The sequence below is a fragment of the Macrotis lagotis genome, chromosome 1, assembly GCF_037893015.1.
Source record: "Macrotis lagotis isolate mMagLag1 chromosome 1, bilby.v1.9.chrom.fasta, whole genome shotgun sequence".
NCBI classification, from domain to species: Eukaryota; Metazoa; Chordata; class Mammalia; order Peramelemorphia; family Peramelidae; genus Macrotis; species Macrotis lagotis.
In genome coordinates, this window is record NC_133658.1 from 249,414,266 (window position 1) to 249,440,543 (window position 26,278).

A 26,278-nucleotide genomic window follows, 5' to 3' on the forward strand; every position below is an offset into this window, starting at 1 on the left:
ATATCTTTGGACCCAACTGTACCACTCCAAGATCAAACAAAGAAGTACATGTACAAAAATATAACTTTTGTAGTGCTTGAGAACAGGAAACTAAAGGGGAACACCAGTTCAGAAATGGCTAAACAAAACATGGCATGTAAATGTAATGTAATAATATTGTTGTAGGAAATAATGAAAAAGATGGCTTCAGAGAAACCTGGGAAGACTTACATGAACTAATACAGAGTGATTTGAGCAGAACCAGGAGAATAATTTATTACTATAACAAAAACATAAAAATTACAATTTTGAAAGTCTTAAGAACTCTTAGCAACATAATAATTAGCCAGGATTCCAGAGAATTGATAATAAAGAATGCTACCTGTCTGCTGGCAGAGATAATGGACCAATATACAAAATGAGATGCATTTTTGAACATCAACAATGTGAGAATTTGTATTGCTTCACATGTACATACCTGTTTAAGTATTTTTTTCTTTTTTTTTCTAGTAGGGGAAACTGTTAGAAAAAAATAGCTTAAAAAAAGTTTCATCCAGAAATTAGAAAAAGAAGGAGAGTAATCATTTAGAAGGATTAGGACTGGCAGAAAGAATGCCTTATCACTAGTACCCATGAAATAGTCTTTTTAAAATCTTGGAGGAGCTACTATAGAGGATTTATGAGATGACTGGATTGTCAAACACCTATCATTGCCAGGTATTTCTAGGCGCTGGCCATCCAAGGACAAAATGGTAACTGCTCTTGCCATCAAGGAGCATACCTTCTTATAGGTGATCATTCACTTAAAGGCATCTGCTTAAAGATTGTCAATGATAGGAGGGACCTGCTACTTTTCAAAGCAGCATATTCTACTCCTTGATAACTATGTTAGGAAGTTTTTCCTAACCTCACAAAACAAATCTAATCTCTTCCACATGACAGCCCTTTAAATACTTGAAGACAAGTATCATGACCCTTCCCCCCTCACACACACACACACACACACACACACGTCTTTTCTTCCAAGTTAAACATTCCTAGTTCTTTTAACCTTCACTATCTTGATAACCTTCCTCTGGATGTTCTCCAATTATGACTGTCCACTGAAGTATTAACAGTTGATAAACTAGTCCAAGGAGGGGTGTATAACTTGCCCAAGGTCACATAGTAAGTTCATGGTAAAGCAAGGACTACAACCTAGGCCTTACATTTTCCTGTGCATCATCTCATATTTCATCTAAGTAGCTCCCCCAGTTCCTGTCATTTCAGATGTTAGCATGCCAAAATTTCCATTCTTTGTGCACATAACTACATGTCTTGGGGGAGGATACAAAATTCTTCAAATTGCCTTTTAAAAAAGAATAGGATAAAAAGCCCCCTGGCCGGTTGCCTCATTTCCCAGCTGAGGCTGGATCTGCTTTTTCTCAGTTCCCTTATGAGCTTTTATTTTGACTGGACTTAATGGTTGTTTTTAAAATGCCTTTCAATACGTGATATATTGTCCCATCCTAGTCCTTGTGCTATAAGTAGGCCCCTGGCTTTGGCGATTTATTGCTTCTCATTTTATAGGCAGAAATCAGGACTAACTCGACAAAGGGCAGTAACATTTAAAAACCACATGCCCCCAAAGTCTAGACTGGCTACCTGTATACTTGTGTTTGTGCACTTATCCCTGCCCATCACTTAAAGTGATGAGTACTTCATGTCCCCATCCCCTATCTTTCTCCCAGAGGTAAGAAATTTAATTTCAGTGTATATCTCTTTCCTTTCTGCAGGTGCCTCAGGGATTTATCAAGGGGCAAATGGTTTGACCAACTCAGCAGGATTTGGAACCATGCATCAGGTACAAAGTCATTAGTGATAGATTGAAGAAGCAGCCCTTTTCTTTTAAAAAAAAAATATATATATATATATATATAAACTTAAAATGAGAACATTTGGGCAAATTTCTGGTAGACTCTGATACACTTGCCACCTGGTCCATTCATTTTTGCATGGATTTGGCTATGATTTAGGTCAGGTGTTAGTTCTGGAATTATCATAGTCCTCATTCTCATTTTCTGTAGCACTTGGAGGTTAGCAAAGTTATTTTCCTTTAGCTAAGAGGTAGGTAATGCCTTTATTGCTATCTCAATTTTACAGATGAAGAAACTGAAACTTTGAGAAGTTATAACTTGTCAATCATTAACACGTGTCAGAGGTGAGATTCAAACCTAGGTCTCCTGGCTCCAAGTTCAGAACTCTTTCTACTTTTAAACAAAACTGACGAATGCAATTAAAGCCTGATACGAGATGATTTAGCTTACATTATTAAGTGTTACTCCTCCCTGAACTGAGAAGCACTCTACCTGAGGCAACTATATAGTACTTTGGATAAAGCAATGGACTGAGAGACTTCAGGAAGATGTGAGTTTAAATTTGACCACAGGAAAAGCTAGGTGATGCAATGAATAGAGCATTGACTCTTTAGTCAGGAGGACCTGAGTTCAAATCCACCCTTAGACACTTAATATTTAACAATTGTGTGACCTTAAGCAAGTCACTTAATCCCACTTCCTGACCTAAAAAAAAAATTTTGACCACAGACACTTAGTAGTGATTGACCATGTGGACAACTCACTTAACTTATTTGTCTCAGTTTCCTCAACTGTAAAATGGAAATCATAATTTACCTCTCATTCCATGGCACTTAATAAAAGCCCACACTCTATAGATAGATAATTGTGGTTTTAAAGACTCCCAAAATCATAGCTGGAGATGTAAGTTAAGGGAAGAAGCAAATCTTTTTTCTGACTCTGTTTCTTAGTTTCTTGATCTGGCAAGAAGGAAATTGAACCAAAGTTCTCAAAAGACCTTTTGCTCTAAAATTGGAGGATATCAGAAGCTGTCTCTGAAAATTGCTTTATTTGCTCTATCAATCTAAACTCTGGTCCTGTTGCTAATAAATTTAAAAATAATAAAATATTGTTAACAGTCATTTCTTCCTTGACTTTCACTCCTCAAGCCCTTCCTTGTAATATAGAAAAAACAAAGCTATACAACATAGTAACTTCATTGCATAAGATCAAAGTGTTTCAAATATTGAGCCAGAGGAATCTGGGAGACTAACCATAACCATGTCAGTTTTCCAGATGAAATCAAGAGTCTGTCAAGGCCATACAATATTAAATAACCAAAGTAGGATTTGAAGCTAAGTCCACCATCTCTAAAGGGAGTGGTCCTGTCTTTCTCACTCCACTACTTTTCTGATTATTTATACTAAATTCCACATACAACAACCATTTACTGAGAATAGGAAGTTTTTCCTTATCAATTCTCCAGTGTCAAGATGACTTAAATTCATTTGAGATTGACCAAATATGGTATTTTGGTAGAATCAAAGAAAGAAGGGATAGCTAAGATGGTGAGAGATCAGAGAAGCATGCCATATATGCTTCTCTAGTTATGGTTAGTCCAGAACTAGTTATGATTAGTCCAGAAAGAAGAAAATTTTGTTATGGGGCAAGGAGGTGACTTCAGGTAGCTTGCAACTTTATCATTCAGTTGGTCAGACTTAATCAGTGTAGCTTCAGAGAATAGAACTGAGATCAATGGATGTTGCAAGGAGGTGGTTTCCAGATTATTAGACAAATAAATTTTTTTAAAACTAGATTTTTAAAAAAATGGCAAGAGCTATATGAACTTGTGCAAAGTTAAGAAGACAGTAACAGCAATGTTGTAATGAAGTTCAACTGTAAATTCTGATTAATACAATGTTTCAAGACAATTCCAAAGAACTCATGATGTAAAAAATGCTATCCATCTCCAGAGCTAGAACTCTAAAGAACTCTTGAGTCCAAATCAAAAGTATAATTTTATCACTTTATTTTTCCCTTTTTTTAATAGTATGTATATTTGCTCTGCATGATGTCATATGTATAATTAATATTTTATTTGCCTTCTAGTGGAAGGAAGAAGGATGGGAGGGAAGGAAGGAATCTGGAACTCAAAACTTAAAAAGAAAAGTTGCTAAAAGTAAAATATATAAAATCTTTTGATTTATAACATAGTGATGAAGAGCATCAACATTATTCCTCATGAAATTCCAATTGAGATTTCCCCTTGTGAAATACTATGAGAAATTATGTTCCATCTCTGATAAGCAAGGTTATTATATTAACACCCACACATAGAGTGTGGAGATTAGTGGGTGCTGTTGTAGCTAAAGATAGTTTCCAAAGTTTTCATAACTGCAACAAACACCAGTATCTCCTCCCACTCCACCCCCAACATTGTCTTAGCCCAGGTACTTATTATTAACTCACTCCAGGTTTTCAAATGTAAATCAAGTATATAATTAAACAAAAAACAATCATTCAATTATTATTATATTTCATTGTGTCCTAATATTTCCTCAATAAATCTTCTTCTCTTAAATTTTTGAAAAATTAAAAAAAAAAAAAGACTAGAGCCTTGAAAAGCCAAATGAATTGCCTTTATGGGATAGTACTTTCTAACTTTTAGAAGCCTTCAAGCAGAAGCTGGTTGGATTACCACTTCTCAGGGGTTCATGTTCACAAGGAGGATTCATGATTTGCCTAGAGGCTGAACAGACTAAACATCGAACCCCCAACTCTGCACTGGTATGACTCTTCTCAACCTTTCCATCACACCAAACCATGACCCATGGGCAGGATTGGAGGCAATGGCAGGGTAAGAAATGATATTTTATTTTCTACTTTTGTCTTTTTTTCTTGTTTCCTAAGGAATATCCTTCCTACCCAGGCTTTACTCAGAGCCAATACTCCCAGTATTACAGCTCTTCCTACAACTCTCCATACGTGTCTGCCAACAGCATCAGCCCTTCAGCCCTTTCCACACCTACATATGCACTTCAGGAGTCTTCACATAATGTCACCAGTCAGAGTTCAGAGTCACTTGCTGGTAAGTATACTAAATCATAAAAAGGAAAAGTATATATGACAGGCTTATAGAGTCAGAAAGAGATCAGCAAATTCAATCCTCTTATTATGTAGATGAGGAAACAGAGAAGTTAAGTCACTTAGCCCAGGGTCATACAGCTAGTGTAAAATGAAACTTGAACGCAAGTCTTCCTGATTGCAAGTCCATTGCTTTCTCCACTACACCAGGATACTCTCATAGATATTTAGTAGACCATTAAGCTGTTCATGATGCTGTCTTTGAAATATAGTAAATAAGAGATGCAAGGACTGCCCTCAGTTCATAGAGTTGAAGTAGGAATTTCAGAATTTATTTTTGAATTTTAAAAAGAAAACATTTTGATTCCCTTTTGCTTTTGTTGTTTTCCAGTCATTTAGTCATGTCCAAATCTTGTTGACCCTGTAGGTAATAGCATACCAATACGTCCATAGGATTTTCTTGGAAAAGATACTGCAGTGGTTTGCCATTTTCTTGCTCCAGGCCTATTCCTCTTAGAATTCCTTCATTCATCCAACAAACTTTGTACATTTCTCATTTATCTCATAGGGTTCCTGTGAGGATCAAATATGAATATATGTGAAGAAAAATTTTTTATAAACTAGCACCTACTATGTGTAAGATCTTTTATTTCACTCTAGTGGGAGGAGGTCAGGGAAGGGGGTACAAAGATGAACATGATAATGCACCTATCCTCTGGAGACTGATACACAAAGAACCATAAAGTAGAGTAAGTGCATCAGGCAAGAAAACACAGTACATTATGAAAACTACCATTTATATAGTGCTTCAAATTTGGCGAGGCCTTTATTTCCATTATTTCATTTGAGTTCGGAATGGGAACATCTATTATCATTGTTGACCAAGAGAATCAGGGGAGTCTTCCTGGAGGACCTGTTAGGTAAGCTGAACTTTAAAATAATAGATATTTTTTTCAGCAGATTGAGATGTTGGGGAGGTGGTAGGAAAGAAGAAAAGAAAACCTTGGATGTGAGAAGGCATGGTACAATCATAAAGCAAAACAAGTTTGTCTGAAACTCAATAATATATTATTGCTAGTATTAAGACATAAGATTGGAAAGGTGTGCTTAAGAACAGGGTTCTAACATTGTAAGGAAAATATTGAAAAATTAATTTAGATACTGTCATCATTCAGCTCAGCCTTTCCATTAATTTTTTCCAACTATTCTGTATTTATTTCTCTAAACAGTGTTTTGTAGAGTTAATGATGTTCTTCATTTCAAATGCTGAGGTCTCATAATATAATTAAGTATCTTGAAATCATATCTTTTCCATTTGCGAGAAAAGAGCCTTAAAAGTAGCATCTATTTGGGGGCAGTGAGGTGGTGCAGTGGATAGAGCACCAGCCCTGGAGTAAGGAGTACCTGAGTTCAAATCTGGCCTCAGACACTTAATAATTGCCTAGCTGTGTGACCTTGGGCAAGTCCCATTGCCTTAAATAATTTTTTTTTAAAAAGTAGCATCTATTTAATAAAACATTGATGGTTGGCAGAATTAAGTGTTTTGGGTGGCTTAAAAGCAAATAGCTTTACAAAAAAAATGTTGTAAAATCAACACTGATTTTTTGATTGCCTTCAAAGTCCTTACAGGCTTCTCTGAAACATCATGTCTTCATCACTAATTTAGCTGTGTCCTTTCTCTGGACTCCCATTGCCTTTTAGTCTGATAATATAGTCTAGCAATCATTTGATTAGATGCCATCTTGTATTATTTGCTCCAGAAGATGGTAAGCCCCTTAAGGACAATGATGGTCTCTCTCCTGTACCACTATCCCCATTACATGTTTTGTATCCCACAACACCTGGTATGAAGGCAGGCACTTAATATTCCCATAACAAATTAATGAATGGTAATGCAGATCACCTCGAACATTGCTTCCTTCCTGGGTTTCTTAGTGGCTTTCAGAAATCGATTTCACCTTCCATTTTTACTATCATCAAGGGTGATTTCACCTCCTCATAGATATGATGGAAGAACCAGTGGTTTATGAGGTCCCTTAAATATATAAACTGACTCATTCATGAATTCTGTTTCTGGATGAGGATGGAACCTGGTACAACAGAACAGAGTAATAGTTTGTAGTAAAAAAATTAATATTATTTAAATATAATCTGGATAACATTTCTTAAATTTATATAGTATACTACAGTTTACAAAGTTCTTTCACATATATCCTTAAATATTCCTCAAAGTAGTCCAAGATAAGTAAAATAAATATTATTAACACCATCCCTTTATAGATAGGTAACCTGAGGCTTTAATTCAGTTAGATAGTTTGCCTAAGGTCACTCCAGGTAGTCATTAGCTGAGTCACATCTTGAGTCCAGGAGGTTTTAACTATTGGTCCGATGCTCTGTATGTCAAATATTTGAAGTTGTTTCCTTTCCTCATTTGCAAACTTCAATTTCCTTAGACATTCCATAATTGAAGAAAGTTGATTATTCAGATTCAACTTTTTGTGTTTAAGTCTCTCCAAAAAATTTTTCAGAGAAAAAAAAAAGACTAAGAAATCAATGGAAAAATGAATTTGGCAGAGAATGTGAGGGAAGAGAACAGTCATCAGTTAGCATTCTACTCCCAATTCAATATTCCATAATTCCTAGGCCTCAGTCATAAAGGCACATAAGAATGTGGCCTTAACTGGGAAGGACTTCTTTGTTCACTATCAAAAACCCAACATATTGGAAGAGAACAATACATTCCTTTGACAAATTTTTCTTAATTACCTTGCTCATTTCCCCATTTTTTCTGTAGGGTGTGTCACAAAGATAAGTAGATGGGATACTGTTTATCTAACAAGTGTACATAAAATCTAATGGTATGGATAATTAAGTCATTTGTAGCTGAGCTTTCTTGCTTTTTTAGTCCTCTTGTCTTTTTGTTTTAAAACACACATACACACAGAGTATGCAACCCTTAGAAATTTCTCATATCCAATCCTTTTGAAATTTTCCAGAATTTCCTTGAGTGGTTAGTTTTAAAATTCTAAAGACTCAGATGGTATTACTGACAGATCATTATCCTTCTTTTACTGCCTGAATATGATATTCAGATGTTATTCCTCCCCTCCTGAATGTAGTTTTTATTGGCATGTGATAACATTTATATAAAATACCACACAATTTGCAGCTGATTGCTGCATACTTCAATTGGATGGTCTGCTGATTTAGAACATAAAATCTGAACATATGACGTTACTCAAAATTAATATATGGTGTTTTTAAGTATGATCACAAAATCTCTAAAAGGAGTTGAAGGATTTTCTTGTTTCAATTTAGCAAATATTTATTAAATATCTACCATGTTCAGAGTATTGAGTAAGGCATACCAGAGCAAAAAAGCAAACAGAACCTGCCCTCAGGAATCTTTCAGATAATCTAATAAGGAGACAAGACATATACATGCTAACACATACATACACACAGACAAGATGTAATGTAAAAAAAAATTTGCCTAATTAAGGAAGGTGTGAATCAAAAGATAAGGAAGATCAGGTCAAGAAAGGAAAAAGTCATTTTTATGACTTTCTGGTATGCCCTTATTTTAAGGAAAGCGTTAGGGGAAGGCTTCATAGAAGGCTAGATTTTTGGCAATTCTGGAAGAATTCTCAGCAGGTGGAATTTGGTAGGGATGGTGTAAGGGAAAGAAAAAGGAAAGTATTAATTCTTGAGATAATGATGTGAGCTAAAGCATAAGCATGGTAAGTGTGGAATATGGATGAGGAGCAGTTAGGTAATCGAGTATGGTTAGAGAAATAATATATAAAGGGAATTAATACAAGAGACGTGTGCAAAGTAGATTAATGTAAGGTTGTGGTGGGCTAAGGAATTAGTTGTACAAGTCAGATTAAGGAATTTAGACTATTGTTCAGAACTTAGACAACTCTTAGATGTGTTTGTCTCCCTGATAGAGATGTTCTAAACTTGGGTCTAGGGATAGATTTCAAGGGATTTTGAATTTGGTTGAGGGGAAAAATATATCTTTATTTTCATGAATCTCTAAGTAAAGTTTAGCATTTTCTTAAACTGTTTAAATGTATTCTTCTGAAAAGAGACCCATAGGCTTCACCAGATTCCAAAAGGAATTCATCATACAAAAAAAAAAAAAGTTGAGTCCCTCTTCTAGTAAACTATGAACTCTCCTTTTTGTCTCTGCATCCCTAGCATGACATGTTAAATACTAAACATGTTAGGCATTCTTACTACTATCCATTAGATTATAAGATTATAAGTAAAGTCTGTTTTGAAATAGTTCTTATACTTAAATGACTAGTTAATTAAATGATCCACCACAATTACAAAGGGCTCATGATGAAAAAAAGGCTATCCACCTCCAGGGAGTGAACTTTGATTGCAGCTTAAAATATACTTTTTTTATTTTGTATGACTTCACATGTATGTGGGTATCATATCACTTGCATTTTCAAGGGATAAGGAAGGGAATGAAGAGAGGAACAAAATTGTAACTCAAATTTTTTTTAAATTATGCTAAAATAAATTATTTGAAATGAATGCAATAGAATTGTATGCAGGTGCATGCATGCAGGTTTGTTTGTATGTATAAAGAAACAATTCTTATACTCCAAATACCTAGCACAAGGCCTTCACATAGGTGCTTAAGTAAAGAAGAAACTTTTTAAGGCAGGGAACAACTTCTGCAGCCAAACTCTAAAGGTCCTTAAAAAGACTCTCTGAAAGACTCTCTTGTCTGCTGTTAAGCCCCTACTGGGAATTCCTCCATGAATTTGAATATACTGTTCCCCCATTCCCAAGTCTTTGGACCAGGTACTGAAAAATATTTCTTCCTTAATTCAATTAAAGTGATATTATGATTTAATTCCTAAAAAGCTAGATTTACAGCCTGGAGGACTCAAGTTAAAATGACACCTCTGAGACATACTGGATATATGACCTTGGCTAAGTCATTTAGCCAATGCTTAAATTACTCTCCAAGACTCTCAGTTGCAAAGAAGGTGCCACCTCCATTGGGAGAGGAAGTTTTTCCTGTCAGATGTCCATATACCAACAAAGTCATAGACCTAGTCCTTATCAGTATCAATATTAGTATGTTCATATTAATAAGTGTAATGCAGCGAGATGGGTGTATAGAGGACAGGATACTTTAGTCACAGAGATCTAATAATTCTCTTCCACTCAACTCTGTGTGACCAATCTGACCTAGATCAAAAAATCCTAAGGTTTATTATGAGAAAGAACCATAAGGGTCATTGAGTTCTTAATATCCTCATTTTATAAATAAAGCCCAGAAAGAAATATTGAGAACTTGCCCCCAAGATCACACAAAGAATAAGTAGTAGAATTGGGATTCTAACCGCAAACCTATGATTCCAATTCTAGTATCCTTTCTAACAAAGTCAAGAGAGGTGTACATATCCAGTTTGGGGTAATCTGGTGAAAATGGAAAAAAGGAGACCTTTGGCAAGGTTCTGTGATATTCAGTCTTTGGGGAGCTATTCCCAACCTCCCATGGGCATTTCTTCACAGGTGATATTTTTCATATAAACAATTCTGTGAAATAAAACTAATGGCCAAACTCTTGACTTTTTCAACCTTTCCTTTCTTACAGTACTAGAATACAACACACATAATGGGCCTCCAACACCAGCCAAGGATGGAGAGGCAGACAGGCAACATCGGGGCTCTGATGGGAAGCTTCGTGGCCGATCAAAACGAAGTAATGACCCTTCCCCTACAGTGGACAATGAAATTGAGGTAATATAAAAACACATTCTCTCTGAATTAATGAATCTAATCAAGATTTGCTAGTGAGCTACATTATTTTATGGCACTTATAGATCTAGATTCTGTCCATGGTCCAAATAGAATGATGGGTGAACTGATGGCCATATTGAGGTATGTGAAAGTTGGCAACAAGAGAGAATGGATAATTGTTTTTAGCATCCATGAAAGATAAGGTGAAAAGAAAATGAGTTTATGATAAAGAAAGGAGAAATTTCATTTGGTCAAATGAACAACTTGGGAATTGTTAGAGATAAAACACAAGAATTAACAATGAAAATTGTTATTATCTCTCAGCCTAGAGATGTTCAAGAAGAAAATTGACAGTTCTCTAGTCTGGATGGCTTAAATATTCGTATGCCTAATTGAAGGAAGCTCAAGTAGAACTTTCTCAAAATCTGTTTTATTTCTGTGGCACTATTATTATTTTTTTATATTTTTTGCACTATTATTATTTTAAAAGGTGATTTTGTATATATAAATTATCTCAGGGATCATTGGCCTTTTGCTGGTCTTTTCTACAACATGATATATTTCAATAGCAACAACTTTAGGGGGATCTAGGTGGCACAGTGGATAAAGCACTGGCCCTGGAATCAGGAGAACTTGAGTTCAAATGCGGCCTCAGACACTTGATACTTACTTGGCTGTGACCTTGGCCAAGTCACTTGACCCCATTGCCTTGCAAAAACAAAAAAGTCAACTTTAAATATAAAGGATAATGTCATAGGGGAAGGGAGATGATGATAGCTAAAGACAAGTGCTAGATAATGCTCACAATTACCAAGAATGGTTTAGTAAACCCATCAGTCCGGTTCTATTTTTACTTATTTTGTGAAAGATAACTATTATCTCATTCAAATATGCTTTTAGTATTGATTTCAACCAGTAATACTGAATGAGCCTTAGTTTGTGCTCTGAAATTCCTTTACATTATTGTTGTGGAGGAGTTTAGAACACTGGATTTGTGTGTATCAATATCTCCCCTAGAGTACCCTATCATAATAGACAAGATGAGAAAGATAACAGATTCTTTGATATGGAGAGAGGAAAAAAAGAAAGTAGAGATGGTATTGATCAACCTTGCAATCCAAAGCAATGATGTCCTTTTGAATGCAACTTTTGAAAGCCTTAGTAAAAAGAAATGAATGGATATGGATACTGTTTAATTAGTGTATTGGAGTAAAAAGGATTTACATGTTTTACACCTCATTAGCTGTTCTTTCCAATTCTTCATCTGTTTAGGAAAGAAATTACATAAATGAAGAAGAGAAAGAAATATTAGAGAGAAAAAATATGAGTATAAAAACTATTAGATTTGGAAGAAATATTATTAACCATTAAGTCTGGCTATTATATTTTACTGATGAGAAAACTGAGACCCAGAATTGGTTAGTGACTAGTCCAAGATCAAACAGGAGATGAAAGCTGATTCCAGATTTAAACTCTGGTTCTCTGACTCCACGTCTCATGTTCTTTCTACTATAGTGTAAATCCAGTTTATATTAAATGTAAAATAATGTAATAAGGATTCTTTTTTAAAATATTCAATAATTCACACTATTTTGGGTTGAACTTTACTACTTCTACTGCCAGAAATCAGTGAAGATTTATGGTTCTTCAAATTCAATGTCTAGCAAACCCAGGTTCTGAGTCCCCTGTTCTGCCACTAACTTGCTGCATGCTCTTGTGTGAGTTACTTTTCCTCTTTAGGCTTCATTTTTTCTCATCTATAAAATGAGGGTGTTTAGGTAATCTCTAAGGTTCCTTCCAGTGCCATCATGCCATTAGTATAAATCCCAACCCTATAAAATCTAGGTGCTGACTTTTTCTTTTTCCCCCTCTGTGTATCATACTGTTCTTTGCTTTTCATATATAGTAGGAATCAAAAGCATCAATTTAAAAAAAACCATTGATTTCCAAAAATTTAGAATAATTGCCATCTTTATTTTCTGAATGTTTGGAGCGTTGGTTTGTTTCCACAGTTCTTTCTGTGGTTTATATCTGGTGATTTTGATAGTTCTTTCTGTTGGTTTTATTGTTGTATTGGGTGCCTCTTCTTATGAATGTTTCTGTGCCTCTCTGGAGAACAGAAGGTCCAGGGATATTTTGGATAACCTGGAGAATTAAAGATTGGCCATTGTGACCCAATGACCTGTTGATGTTTTGAAATCACCATATTTAAGTGGGATATTTGAGACTAGATACATGATCTGTCTGCCTTTTGTTACTCAATGTTATCTCTTAATAATTTCTTCTATACACCCCATAGAATTATTTCCTATAAACATGAAGATGTGAACCAATTTGTCTTCATTTGCTTAATTTCTTCCATCACAGCGTGTGTTCGTGTGGGACTTGGATGAAACAATAATTATTTTTCACTCCTTACTCACGGGAACTTTTGCATCTCGATATGGAAAGGTAAGTCTGTTCTTCTTCCTTTTCAATTTTACTGTTTGTCCAGCCACATAACACTGGGAACTGAGGGGGCAGTTAATATTGCAGTTTTTCAGACAGATGCTGTCTATTCTGGTCAGGCCAAATTCTTTAAAAGCTCCTCTGGAATTTTCCTTGAACACATGAAAATTAAATTAGCTTGCTTTCCCATTGTCTCCATCTCCTTTTCTTTAAAAATCTGTGTGTCATTCAACTATTGCTCCATAGGATATAGAGCTGTTAGTCTTTAACTGTCTTTCTCTAAGGAAAAATAAGGTGACTTTGTAGCCAAAGAGATTATCCTAGTTTGAAATAATGTAACATACTTTCTCACCGTCTGTTGTTTACCTAAAGAATCTCAGACAAATGAGTTTCCTTTTCATTCTATGTTTTTTCTGAAAGAAGAGGAAAGCATTGTTGGCTGCCCAATATCTTAACAACAGTTTTACAGATCATTAGTTACAACTCATTCAGGAGAAACATCTAATTAGAAATCTTGATGAGTACCATAAAAAAAATAAATACCCCTCGGATTATGGAAGAAACATTGAAATAGATTCAATAATGAAAAATGTATTTGACTTTTAAGAAACCCTATACTGACAGGTTCTTGTAGTTAGCCCCATAGACTTTATTTTAACTAAATAATGGCTGAACAAACATCTGTCCTCTTTATAGGAGGTAGGGAATGAGGGGAGGACAACGCTGTTATCGACTTATTAGAGGTGGGTGACCTGTTTGGCAGCTGTTTCCACACATGAGTTAGAAAGCCCTAGCTTCACCAGAAACTAGAAAATAATCCTGTTTCTATTTAGAGAACAGGAATGTGATTTGACATCATCTCATAGCTTTTGCAGCTGGACATATTTTATGAGGGTCCTAACAAGCTGGATGTATAATTAGCAAGATAGATTTATTGTCTGCCATTATGTTGTAAAGGATATAAAAATGGTGTTGGTGGTGTAGAAATCTGTTGCTGAGTTGGAATTTTGTTAATATATCTAGCAGTGCCTCCTGGAAATCCAGAACTCAGTTCTGAGCTATGGTCTGCTCAGGTGAGCATCTAGCTTGGCTGAAAACAATGGCCTAGAAGCATTAAGCAGCAGATGGACAGTCCATTTGTCAATTGTATAGAAAACAGGGCAATTAAAAAAGTCTCGAGAAGCTAGGGGCCAGGAGGCCTAATTTCCAGACCTAAATTTGTCATTAACATCTGAATGACCTTTGTCAAGTCACTGGACCTCCATCCCCTTGTTGTTCTTGTTTATTGAGTCTGTCATGTCTGACTCTCCATGACCCAGTATGGGGTTTTCTTGGCAAAGCTATCGGTTTATCATTTCCTTCTCCAGATTATTTTACAGATGCACAAACTGAGGCAGACAGTGTTAAATGACTTGGCCATACATCTAGTATTTGAATTCAAATCTTCCTGTTTCCAAACCCAGCCCTCTAACCATGATGTCACTTAGCAGTCTCTCATTCTCTTACACTAGTTGAACTCTGGTCTCCTATCTCCAATATGTAATCACTCTTAGGAAAAGAATCAATCACCCAACCTTTATTATACATCTAGTTTGTGTCAGGCACTGGACAATAACTACAAAAATGAAACAACTCTTTTTCTCAGGGAAAAGAAATATGTTAAGTTCTACTCCAAGTGCTTTGGACACTCATTGACTTCCCTGAGCAGTCTGACTTAGGTCCTCCTCCTCCATGAAGCCACCCTCAACTACTGCCCACAGCAGCCTCTCCCTCTTCTGAACTCCATCTTTACAATACATTTGGCAGTTAATCATCAACTGCCTTGCAACATTAATAATCTTTCTCTGTGTATATTGCTTTATATCTTAAACTGAATTTTAAACTCCTTAATGACAATTACTGCTTGCTGTTTGATCAATTGAAAGTACATATTGAAGTGACAAGTAATGAAGAATTGTAAAAAGGACTGAGTCCTTTAGGGAGAACTGTATGAGATATTCTTGGATCCATCTTTGATTCTTTCCCATTCTGAGACTCTACTTTCCACTCCTTCATCTTGAAAGATGGAGAGAAGGTCTTGGAATTATTTGTTATTCTCCTGGCCAAAAGTGCTTGTGAATCTATTTTTGACACTCTTGTGGATCTCCCAAATCCCTAGACTGTGAGTTCATGATTTGTTTGGAATCTTAGCCTTGACCTACTTTGAGTCCTGATTACTCAATATACCCACTTGTCTATATAATAGTCAGTGAGTTCAGCTGGTGACTCTGACAGATTCTTGAAACAATTGGTTCAGGAGTTGATGACGAATTATCTGGCATCTGTAACATCTCAGATAACAAATTCTGAGATGTAAACACAGACTTGGATAAAGGTTTGTCCTCCACTTACCTGCAGTGTGGACCCCTTTGTTACTGTTGTTGATGATGATGATCCTTAATGAGGTCTTGACTTGCACATGAATTGGATTTAATTGAGGCAGAGCTCCATTATCAGCTTTACACTCTCCTCCAGAGTTATTGAAGTTCAGTGGAGAGAAAAAAGTCAAGATAACTGTTGATGACCCAGGATGCAACCCAATAGCAAAAATAGCTCAGTCTAAGAGGAAAATTAAAATGGCCCTAGAATTATATTTCTGGTTCACCAGGTCAGCTATTATTAGAAGAAACATCAATCAGTTCATGACATCATAGATTTTTAGAGCTAGAGAGAACATATTACAGACCAGTTTTATAGAGAAAGTCTAGAGAAGGGCCTGTTCCAAGATCACCCAGCTAGAAAACAACAAAGCTGGGATTAGAAGGCTAGTCTCCTAAATCCCTTGTCAGTGTGATAGCTTTGGGTTTCTTTTTTTTTTTTTAAATCACATCCAGGTTGCCTCCAACTGCAGCTAGACTTTATTGAGGTCACTATCTATTGTTGTCCATTAGTCTGTAAAGTCCTTGAGGATAGGGTCTGTCTTTTGCCTCTTTCTGTATAATATATTAGAGCTGTCCAAAATGTGACTCACAGTGCAATTTTATGCAGCACCCTGTGAATTTGCTAAGTGCTTTAGTAAAATGAAGCTGAGCTACTCACTAAAATGGCAAATCAAAATATCTGTTGTTTTAATAAAAACTTTTAAAAGGAAGGTTTGGGGTGGGCAGCTAGGTGGCACAGTGGATGGAGCACCAGCCCTGGAGACAGGAGGACCTGAATTCAAATTCGGACTCAGACACTTAATACTTGCCTAGCTATGTGACCTTGGGCAAGTCACTTAGCCTCATTGCCTTGCAAAAATAAAAAAAGTAAGGTTGGACAACCCTACAGTACACAATATTTACTTAAATGTTGACTGAATATTAATTTTTGAAATTGATAGGAGTACAGGAGCTATGGGGAGTACTGAAATCCTGTGGTCTTACTGAGTAAGACCTCAGTAAGCTCTGCAATGTTCTGATAGCTGAATCGTCTTAATGAGTTATCTGGGAGACTGAGAAATAAGTGACTTACTTAGGTCATACAGCAGGTATATGTCAAAAGTGGAACTTGAACCCAGATCTACCCAATTCTAGGCCAGTTTTCTATCCTTTATATCACCCAGCCTCTCTATTGTTGAGATTTCCACATGTTCTCATTTCTGCTAGAAGAACTTAATTAGAAAATGTCTTTTCTGAGTGACTAGGTACACAAATATGCCCTAAAAATTGGGGGGGGTTTAAATTGGAAAAGGATTGATGCAAGAGAGACAATAGAAAGAATGCTAAAAGTTCTATGTCTGATATCCTGTGATTCTCTGAGCAGTGAGCACTGGAAAAAATTTAGACACCTGCTTTGCATTATGGGCAGCTAGGTAGCATCATGGCTAGAGTGCTTGTCTTGGAATCAGAAAGACTCATTTTCTTGGGTTCACATATGATTTCAGACACATTAGTTCTGTGAACTTGGGCAAGTCACTTAACTTGGTTTGCCTCAATTTCCTCAGCTGTAAAATAAGCAGGAGAAGGAAATACTAAACTACTACACTGTCTTTACCAAGAAAACCCCAAATAGGTTCACAAAGAGTGGGACACAACTAAAACTACTGAACTGCAACTAGGCAATGATCACTCTGCAAGATTCAGCAATACTGTCAGAGATGGTCCCTCTCTTCCTGGAGAATACAAATAGTTAGAGAAACGAATTAAAAACTCATAGTTCCTTAGCATAGTTTATAAAATGCTTTTCCTTATAAAGACCCCCGTGAGCTATAACTATTATTTTCCTCATTATAGAGATGAGAAAACTGCAACTTAGATTGGGGAAAAGACCTGCCTATGATCTCATAGCTAGTAAGAGGTCTCCCAATTCTATTATACCACACTTAGGTCATAAGATTTTTAAAAGTTCAGTTCAACCAATGGTTCAGAATATATTGGTAGCATAGAAAAATAAGAAAAGCCTTGGAATTTGAATCAGAGCATGGGGAAAAAAAAGATTTCAATTCTTGGCTTTGCTACTTGCCACTTGCATGATCTTAGACAGATCATTTCTCTCATGAGCCTCAGTTTTCTTTTTTCATAAAATGGAATCATCAGGGGGCAGAGTTATGTACTTGATTGATAAATCCCTTTCCAACTCTAATATTCTACAATCCTCTGGCATTTTGAGTTAAAAAACAACCGTGAAAAAAAGACTCTTGTCTTTAGTCCAGCAGCTCTTTTCCTGGGATGCACAGACCCCTAAAGGTCTATGGATATATTTTAGAGGATCTGTGTACTTGGATGGGGGGGGGGAGTAATTACAGTTTCATTTCAAAATAATTTCCTTTGTATTTCTATTTGTTTTATTTTATGAATTTAAACTGTTATTCTGAAGAGATCCTAGGTTGCATCAGGCTTTCACAGGGGTCCAGTATTACAGCTCCTGGGGTCAATGTAGAAAGCACTGGTACAATCATAGTTACACTGAACATAACCCTGAGTACTTGTGCATAAGCCATTCCATCTAGATGCTTCTCTGATCCTATGTACAATTATTATTATGTCCTGTTTATCCATTAGAAGAAAAAAGATTTCTATTTAGTTTTTAATATTTCTTCCCCTATATCTTTTTTTTTTTGCAAGGCAATGGGGTTAAGTGACTGACTCCAGGGCCAGTACTCTATCCACTGTGCCACCTGGCTCCCTACCCCAACCCCATATCTTCTAAAAAGTATCCTCCTTTACTGAAATTCATTGGCATAATATAGCAGGGAAAAAAAGACTAGATCGGAAGACAGAAGATCTGGGTTCTAGTTCTGCTCCTGTCACTTACCAGCTGTCTGAATTTGACAAATCACTTCTTTTTTAAGGTCCTCAGTTTTTTCCCTATTCTAAGAGAAAGGGGTTGGGACTTAGTTGATTATTAAGGTCTTCCTACTGATGATCTTAAAGGTCTGTTCCTATTCTTAAAGTATTTTTTCCATGTTTGAAAGTCTCTTCATCTCTGATTACTTTCCTCCTCATCTGTAAACAGTGTCTTTGGATTATAATATTTCGTGTCAGTCGAATGTTTATCTAGCACTTACTATATTGTCCTAAGTACTGGAGATACAAAGAGGCAAAAAACTATTCCTGTTCTCAGGGAGCTCACAATCTAGTGAGTGAGAAAATGTGGAAAAAAAGAGCATTCAAACTGGGATATATATGTGGTGAATTGGAGGTAATCTCAGAGGGAAAGCACTAACTTTAAGAGGAATTGAGAAAATTTTGCTACAGAAGGTTGAATTTTAGCTAAGTCTTGAAGAAAGAAGGGGAAGCCAGGAGATAGAGGTGAGAAGGGAGAGCATTCCATATATGATTGTTGAGTGCCTGTCCTAGACTCTTATGTTGAGTCCTTTTCCTAGACTCCCTCAGTCTTCCCCAGGTGAGAATTGGAGAGGCGGGAGACAAGGAAGACAAGTTTCTCCCCATACACCCAGATCTCCAAGGTCTCTATTTATTAAGCAAATACCAGTGCTTAAATACCTCTCTAGTCTCTAATCCACTCCCACTCCGGTGGCACTTAGTAAGATAAGGTTCTGGTGCTCAAGGGCACCAGGTGAAGATACTTTATAGTGCCCCTATACACAACAGCCCCTAACATGATAAAAAGCCAATGAAAAGAAATTGATCTGGGAATTGGAATGTCTTGTTTGAGGAGCAGTAAGGAGGCTGGTGACACTTGGTCTTGGGCCTGTACAGAGTTGCAAACATTGTTTTCCTTTTTCATCTTATTTTACCAAGACATTGCTCATGGACATAAATTCAGGCCAATTATATCAGTAAGACTATATATTAGTCCATACACTAGATTTCTTTTTTTTTCTTCTTTTCTTTTTTTTAGGTTTTTGCAAGGCAATGGGGTTAAGTGACTTGCCCTAGGCCACACAGCTAGGTAATTAATTATTAAGTGTCTGAGACCAGATTTGAACTCAACTACTCCTGACTCCAGGGTCTATCCACTCTATCCACTGCGCCACCTAGCTATCCCCCACACATTAGATTTCACACATTAGTCTAGGAAACAATTTCAGCATGTATATCTGTGTATCGACAGGAATAGAAAAAAGTAGTTTGTTTTCCTTAGTTTCTTTTTCTTCAGCTCAATAAAGTCAGTTTGTGTGCACATTGACATTAACTGACAGGATAGGTCTGGGGTCTGTCACTTGTTCTCTTGGACTGAGATGCTAAAGATGACCAGGTCCCAGTGATACTGCCTTCAAAGAGACACTTGATGCCTGGTATCCTAAAGGTATGTGGTGGGTCCGAGCTTAAAGCAGGATATTAAAGATTAAGTCCCCAGAAAGACCTGTTAGGACAAGATACATTTTCCTAGGGCTCCCCCCCCCAACTCCTATGGTAAGAGTCATTCCTTAGCTGAGTTTTCAGGTCAACAGAACTCTTCCCTTAATGCTTAATGAATTTGGGGAGCCTCATTATGACAATTAGGATTGGGGTTGGAGAATCTTGGAAGCAGGAAATGAAAAGAGAATAACCTCCTCCCCTCATCTCTCAGCAGGAGGACCTTGGTGTATACTCAGGGAAAGCCAAGTCTCCTTGGTTCTCTATCGAAATCCTATGCTCTGCCAGACAACTTTCAAAACCCGTTCTTCAGGATCCTCAGGAGATGAAGAAGCATATTATTTACTGTAGAGAGAATCTTTGGGAACCTATTGTCCTGACTGAAGATTTGGTCCACAGAGCTGGGGCTTAATGTCTCTCCACCCCAGCATTCTTATCTGAGTGATTTTGGACAGCAGAAAGAAAGGACCATTTATTAAGCACTTATTATGTATTAGGCCCTAAGCTAAACTCTTTATAGTTATTTCATTTGATCTTCAGACAAACCCTGGGAGGGAAGGGACTATTATCCCCATTTTATAGCTGAGGTACATGAGGCAGGCAGAGGTTAAGTGAATTTCCCAGGGTCACACAGCTAGCAAGTGTCTGAGGCTGAATTTGAACTCTTCCTAACTCCAGACTCAGTGCTCTCTCCACTGTGCCCCTTAGATACCTCAGAAACCACAGATTATGGTATCAGTGGAATGAGTGATAGGCAGGGAGTTCTTAGCTCTGTCACATACTTAGCAGTGTGAGGCTGAATAAGTCATATCTGCCTGAAGCTTAATTTCCCCATCTGAAAAATGAGAATCATTACGTGACTGATAAGAGTTATTGTGAAGGATCTCCCAAAAGAGATAAGTGCTGTAGAAATGTAGGTTACCTGTTTATACTACTCTTTTGGAGTTGTGGAAGAGGGGAGCACAGAAGATGGAATTGAGAGGGAGAACAGAGAACAGCAGAATGCTGTGAGACATTGTCCCTATCCATTAAGGTTTTAAAATTAAGTTTAATCGAATTCAGAATATGAACCACACACACACAAAGAGTAAAAGAATGCAGCACACTATATAGTAAATGCCAGAAAGATACATAATAATATATATTGTATATTTATGTAGTATAATTATATAATAATAACGTATTATTTTAATTCTATTCGCACACAACAGCCTTGTGATGTTAACCCCATTTTTCAGAGAAATAGACTGAGACAGAGGAAGGAAGTAAATTACCCTAAATTCTCATAGGGGCACTTTACTATTAAGCAACAAAGTTGGATCTCAAACCCAGGTTGCCTGTCTCCAAGAACAGGGCTCTTGGCTTTTAGAATAGGGAGATATCAGTATGTGTATAGTGATCCAAGGAGACTTCATGGAGCAAGTAGGACTTGAACTAGATAAACCTTGAAGAACAGACAAGCTTTGGCTGGATAACAGACTAAGTTCCTCCTGGGAGAGGAGTTCCATATCCAATGTGAGATGTCCATCATGTCAGCTAGCACTCCAGCTTGAGAGAAACCACTGTCTTTTCTAAAAACAGAGAGGACATTGTTCCACATTCTCACAAGACAGACCAACAATTTGGAAACCATTTGAGCCTGACATCGATTGCCTGGATTCACTTTCCTTGTAAGAAAAATTTCCTCTAATGCCTAATTTAAATTGAGCTGAACATTTTCCAGAACTTGGTTCTCATGAAAGTTCCCTGTCTTTAACTAGATTGCTATCACATCTGAGACAAAAGGGACGTAGCATCATAGAAAGAAAACTAAACTGGGATCTGTAGTCCTGGCTTGGTTAATTAGTAGCTCTGTGAATTTGAACAAATCACTTAACCTTTTGAAGCCTCTAAATATTAGTTGGAAAGATGCTCAGGGATCACCTATTCTAAACAGTACTTGAACAGGAATCCAATATCATCTCTGAGGACTTTCAGCCTCTCCGTGAACCCTTTCATAATCTGTTCCTTTGTCTGTAATATGTTCTTTTTCCTTTATAAGATTTTTTTGTGTGTATCAAAATATTCAAATTTCTGATCTGCACTTCCAGGCAGTTATGCCACAAGGCAGCCGGGTCTAAGGTTGTGAGGCAAAACTTGAGCACAACCACTGTCACAGGGAGGAATTCTTCCCCAGCTCCTATGTCAGCACCCTGGGGCAAAGCCCCACTTGCTCAGTGCTAGTTAGGATGTAACTAACTAGGGTAGCCTCTAATGGGGGAATGGGTCTCTAATGGGTCCTCTGTTAAAGGTATTTCAGTCATCTGTGAGAAGGGGTAGTTGTGGGACAGTAGCTGCTTGATTCTACCAGTAGAAAGAGGGGGCAGTCCTGTGAGGAAGAGGGTGGGATTCTGGTTTTCCCATTCTTTAGAGAAAAAAAAACTGGAAGTCAAGGCATTCCTTGATAGCTAGAGAACGTGTGTTTCCTTTCTAATTGTTTGTGCCTAAAACCAGTTTTCAGTTTGACTCTCAGGTAGTACTGTATTAATCTGTGTCCCCAAATATTTCCTTCCAAAAGGTTTAAGGCAAAAGATATTTGGAAATGTCTCAGGAAAGACCAACCAGGATTTATCCTTTTCTGTTTGTTTTCAGGAAAAAATGAATTTGTGTATCTGTTGATGATTTCAAATACTTGACCTTTTCCATGTTCTTTTTTTATGCTTTAGATATTAGTATGACTTTTGATGTTTTTCATGCACAGCATGATGTTTGCATTTGGCTTACTTTTTCTGCTTGTTTTTAAATTTTTTGTTTTTGTTGTTATTAAATGCCCTTTTGGGGGGTATGTGTTTAGGTTGCTTAAGTATTCCCAAACTCTTGACCAAAGAAAGTTGTTTCTCCATACTTTTCCCTACTAAGATACTATTGTATCTTCCTAGAGCAGAGAAGTTGCTAGAGGTAAAACCAGATGTAAACCTGACTTCTTGAAAACCAATATGGAGGCAAAATCCAAAAAAAAAAAAAAGTTGGGATGAAACAAAACATTTCTTCTATTAAAGAATAAATTTAAAACATAAACCCACAAAAAGAAATTGCCCAATAGTGCTTAAACCTTAGACTCATAAAAAATTGGAACAGCAAGATCATTTAGTTCAGTGATGTCTATTTGAAATAGAAATGGGAATCATTAGTCCATATTTAAGAGACACTGAGGACCACATATTGACTTGGTTTTAAAATGTGATTGTTTTATTATTTGTATTTTATTTTGTTAACTAATTTCCAATATATTTTAATCTTGTTTAGACTAAAATTTGGAATGTTATGGGCTATATGTGGCTCAGGAGCCCTGTATTTGATACTTCTGGTCTCGTCTAACCTACTCCTTTTATAGATGGGGAAACAAGAGACCAAGAGTAGTTATTCTGAGAAAAGTCATGTAAATTAGTGGCAGAGACAAGATGAGATCCCAGAGCTCTTTACTCCTGGTTCAGTCCTTTTTTGCTAGTACACCACATGCCATATTAAAAGATGTTTTCCAAATATAAGATGCTGTCTTCAGAAAAATGACCGTGCTCCAATGCCATAAGGAGGAGGTCAATGAACATTTCTGGCAATCAGGAGGTTTGTGGGGAAGGTAATAGAAAAATCAGATGCAGCATTTGGGAATGTTACAAAGAGGAATATTTGAACAGCAGCAATTATTAATTATTGGTGGCATTCTGAAAATTTCTCACCAAGTTGGAAGCAGAGAGTGGAGAAGATGGGATCCTAGGGTTCAAGTATATTTGCCTTTCTGGAGTTGAGAATAGATGGCAAATGGAACACATTCCTCAAGACCTACTTTGTTAGAAAACTATCATTTCGTTCTTCCACTATACCTAGTTAATATCTTTGGAGGAGAGTAAAGGTTAAATTAATAGAAAGCAGGGATTTGAGAGTTTCTTCACCTTGCATTGAATCTCCTTCCTCCCCACAATCAATTCATGATTTTCACATGTGGTAAATATTCAGTCTCAAAGCTTATTCTGGCAAAATCATTTATTATTCACAAAAGAAATATTATTTTTGTTAATATAAATGACAGACATTTCCATATGAATGAGACTGTGATAGATATCCCATTTGCAGATAAATTTTTAGACCAACCTAAACCATAAGAAATGTTTGTCCTTTAGAAATTCTTAAACTATTCTAGAGTCAAAAATGAATGATTTTTGAGTCATTCATTTCACTCTGCCATCATTTTTCCATTAGCAAAGAAGTATTAGAATTATTCATACTTTCATTTATTTGCTCTTGATTTCTCTTTTCTTCCCCTAATGGTAAGTCACCCCCTTTAACCAGACTGGTCAACTCATTGTCTCCATCACTCAGCTTTCATTTTCCCATCTTTCTGTAGGTCAGGCTCTCACCTAGAGTGTTCTCTCCAGTGTTCTATATGTATCAAAATCCTACATTTTCTTCAAGTTCTAGCCTCCTTCGTGAATCTCTTCCCCTATCAGATCAGAACCACAATGATCTCCTCCTCCCCTGAATTTCTGTAGCTTTTATTGTCTGGAACATTCATCTAGCTCCGCGCACTGAACTTCCATATTGCAACCATTTTTTTAATATTTGCCTTTCTCTCAAACTAGTCAATTTCTCCAAAGCAGAACTCTTGTTTTATACATTATTTCAGTCAATAAACATTTAGCAAGCACGTACTATATACAAGGCACTGCTTATATCATCCCTTGTATCCAGTCCAACGCCCTCATTTTACAGATGAGGAAACAAGTCCAAAGAAAGGTCTTATAATATAGTAGGCCCACTCCATAGCCCTGATGACACAATAAATATTCTATCCCTTCAGCTAGTTCCTTTGTAGAAAAGGATGGGGTATTCCCAGGCCTAAATTTATGCCTTCATTTACTTGGCTATATGGTTGTTACAAGAATGGAATGGGGCCAGTCACTGTTCATGCTGTATAATAAGTAAGCTGGGTTTGGAATTAGCTAGATTTGTCTTTTCCAAGGAACTGTATCTTCAATTTGGATGCAAGAGAAGCTCTGGTGAGAGCTTAGCTATACCTTTGCTAAGAGCAGCTGGGTCAGCAGCCTCTGCCTCTCTGCATTCTTCCACCATTAACTGATTGGTATTACCCTAGTCCTGCTCTGATTCCTTAATCTAGTACCCAAAAAACATGCCATCAGGATTCAATCAGGTCCATTGGTGATTCATGCTCCTAATGGCTTAGCCTGTCCTTTACTACTTTACAAACTGAGAAGGAATAAAACCCTGTTTTATTACCCGGCAGTTAAAAACTATTTGTAGAAGTTGCTAAGGTTCAAATCACAAGTGCGCTCCCTTGAGGACTATTAGTTAATTCAAAGTGCCACAGACCCTTTTTTTCTCTTTTTCAGCCTGAGATGCGGCTCTATATTATTCCTGCCATTCAGACATCTAAGAGTTTTCCATTCCTTTGACACACACGAGCCAAAGTGCTTAAGGACATCTGTTTATTTTATTTCTTTAATGAGAAAACCTTCCAATTTCTTCCTGGCTCAGCTGTGTTTATTTACATTTTGTTAGTCATGTGTGCTGGGCACCTTGGGACTTTTAAAGACCTTCAGAGGCCTGGTCTGAGACCTTCTTGCGGCATCCAGCTCTGAAATGTAGAATGAGCCCTTCCTAAGGAAAACAGAGTCCTTGGAACTCTATAAAATAGATTTTCAAAATAAATACTGCCTAATTCACTCAGTAGATGTGGATTAAGTCAAGATGAATACAATTTGGAAAGGATTTTCTGAGGAAGTTGGAGATTTTTTTTTTTACCCACTGAGGGTTAAACCTGGGACTTAAACCTTTCTCATACTCTCTCTCATTTGGGCTAAATAAAAGAGTTTGTCCACTTCCCTAATAAAAGAGAGTTTCCTTTAATCAGATGCTTACTTTCTTGTGGGAATGAAGGGAGAATATAATCGATAAGATTGGTTGTTTAATTTCTCTAGTGAGGGTTCAGGATGCAGACATCTGCATTTGTCATTTTGGTTTTATTTTGTTTTGTTTTGTTTGCAGGGGTGGGGGGCAGAGAGAATTTTGCTGAAAGACCTGAGACCAACCCTTAAAGACTCCCGTGTAGGCTGAAGAGATACTTTGAGGAAGCTTTTATAGGTTTAATCCCTTTTAGTAGAGCTGAGATGAGCCAAGAGCTCTCCAAGTAGAGTACATATGCCTGGCATTTTAGAAGTATTAAAGGATTATTTCCAACATAAAATAAATTTTGGAAATGAATTTTTGGGTCATTACACTCCAGGTACCCATTGAGAGTTTGCATGAAGAGCATCTTTGAAGCCCTTTGAGTGCGGGAGGGTGAGGGAGGACAGAGACCCTCCTTTCTATTTTATTGTTTTCAGG

At 36.8% G+C, this 26,278-nt stretch overlaps 1 protein-coding gene across 3 annotated transcripts in view; it reads left to right on the forward strand.

Annotated features, from left to right (window-relative positions):
- The window catches only part of EYA2 (EYA transcriptional coactivator and phosphatase 2), a 250,980-nt gene that overhangs the window by 168,566 nt on the left and 56,136 nt on the right, over positions 1–26,278 (forward strand). For all 3 annotated transcript variants that reach the window (XM_074210160.1, XM_074210161.1, XM_074210162.1), the window contains 4 exons: positions 1,755–1,822; positions 4,725–4,902; positions 10,525–10,670; positions 13,038–13,121. In XM_074210160.1, the coding sequence (XP_074066261.1) occupies positions 1,755–1,822; positions 4,725–4,902; positions 10,525–10,670; positions 13,038–13,121 (476 nt within the window). The remainder of the gene's footprint in view (positions 1–1,754; positions 1,823–4,724; positions 4,903–10,524; positions 10,671–13,037; positions 13,122–26,278) is intronic.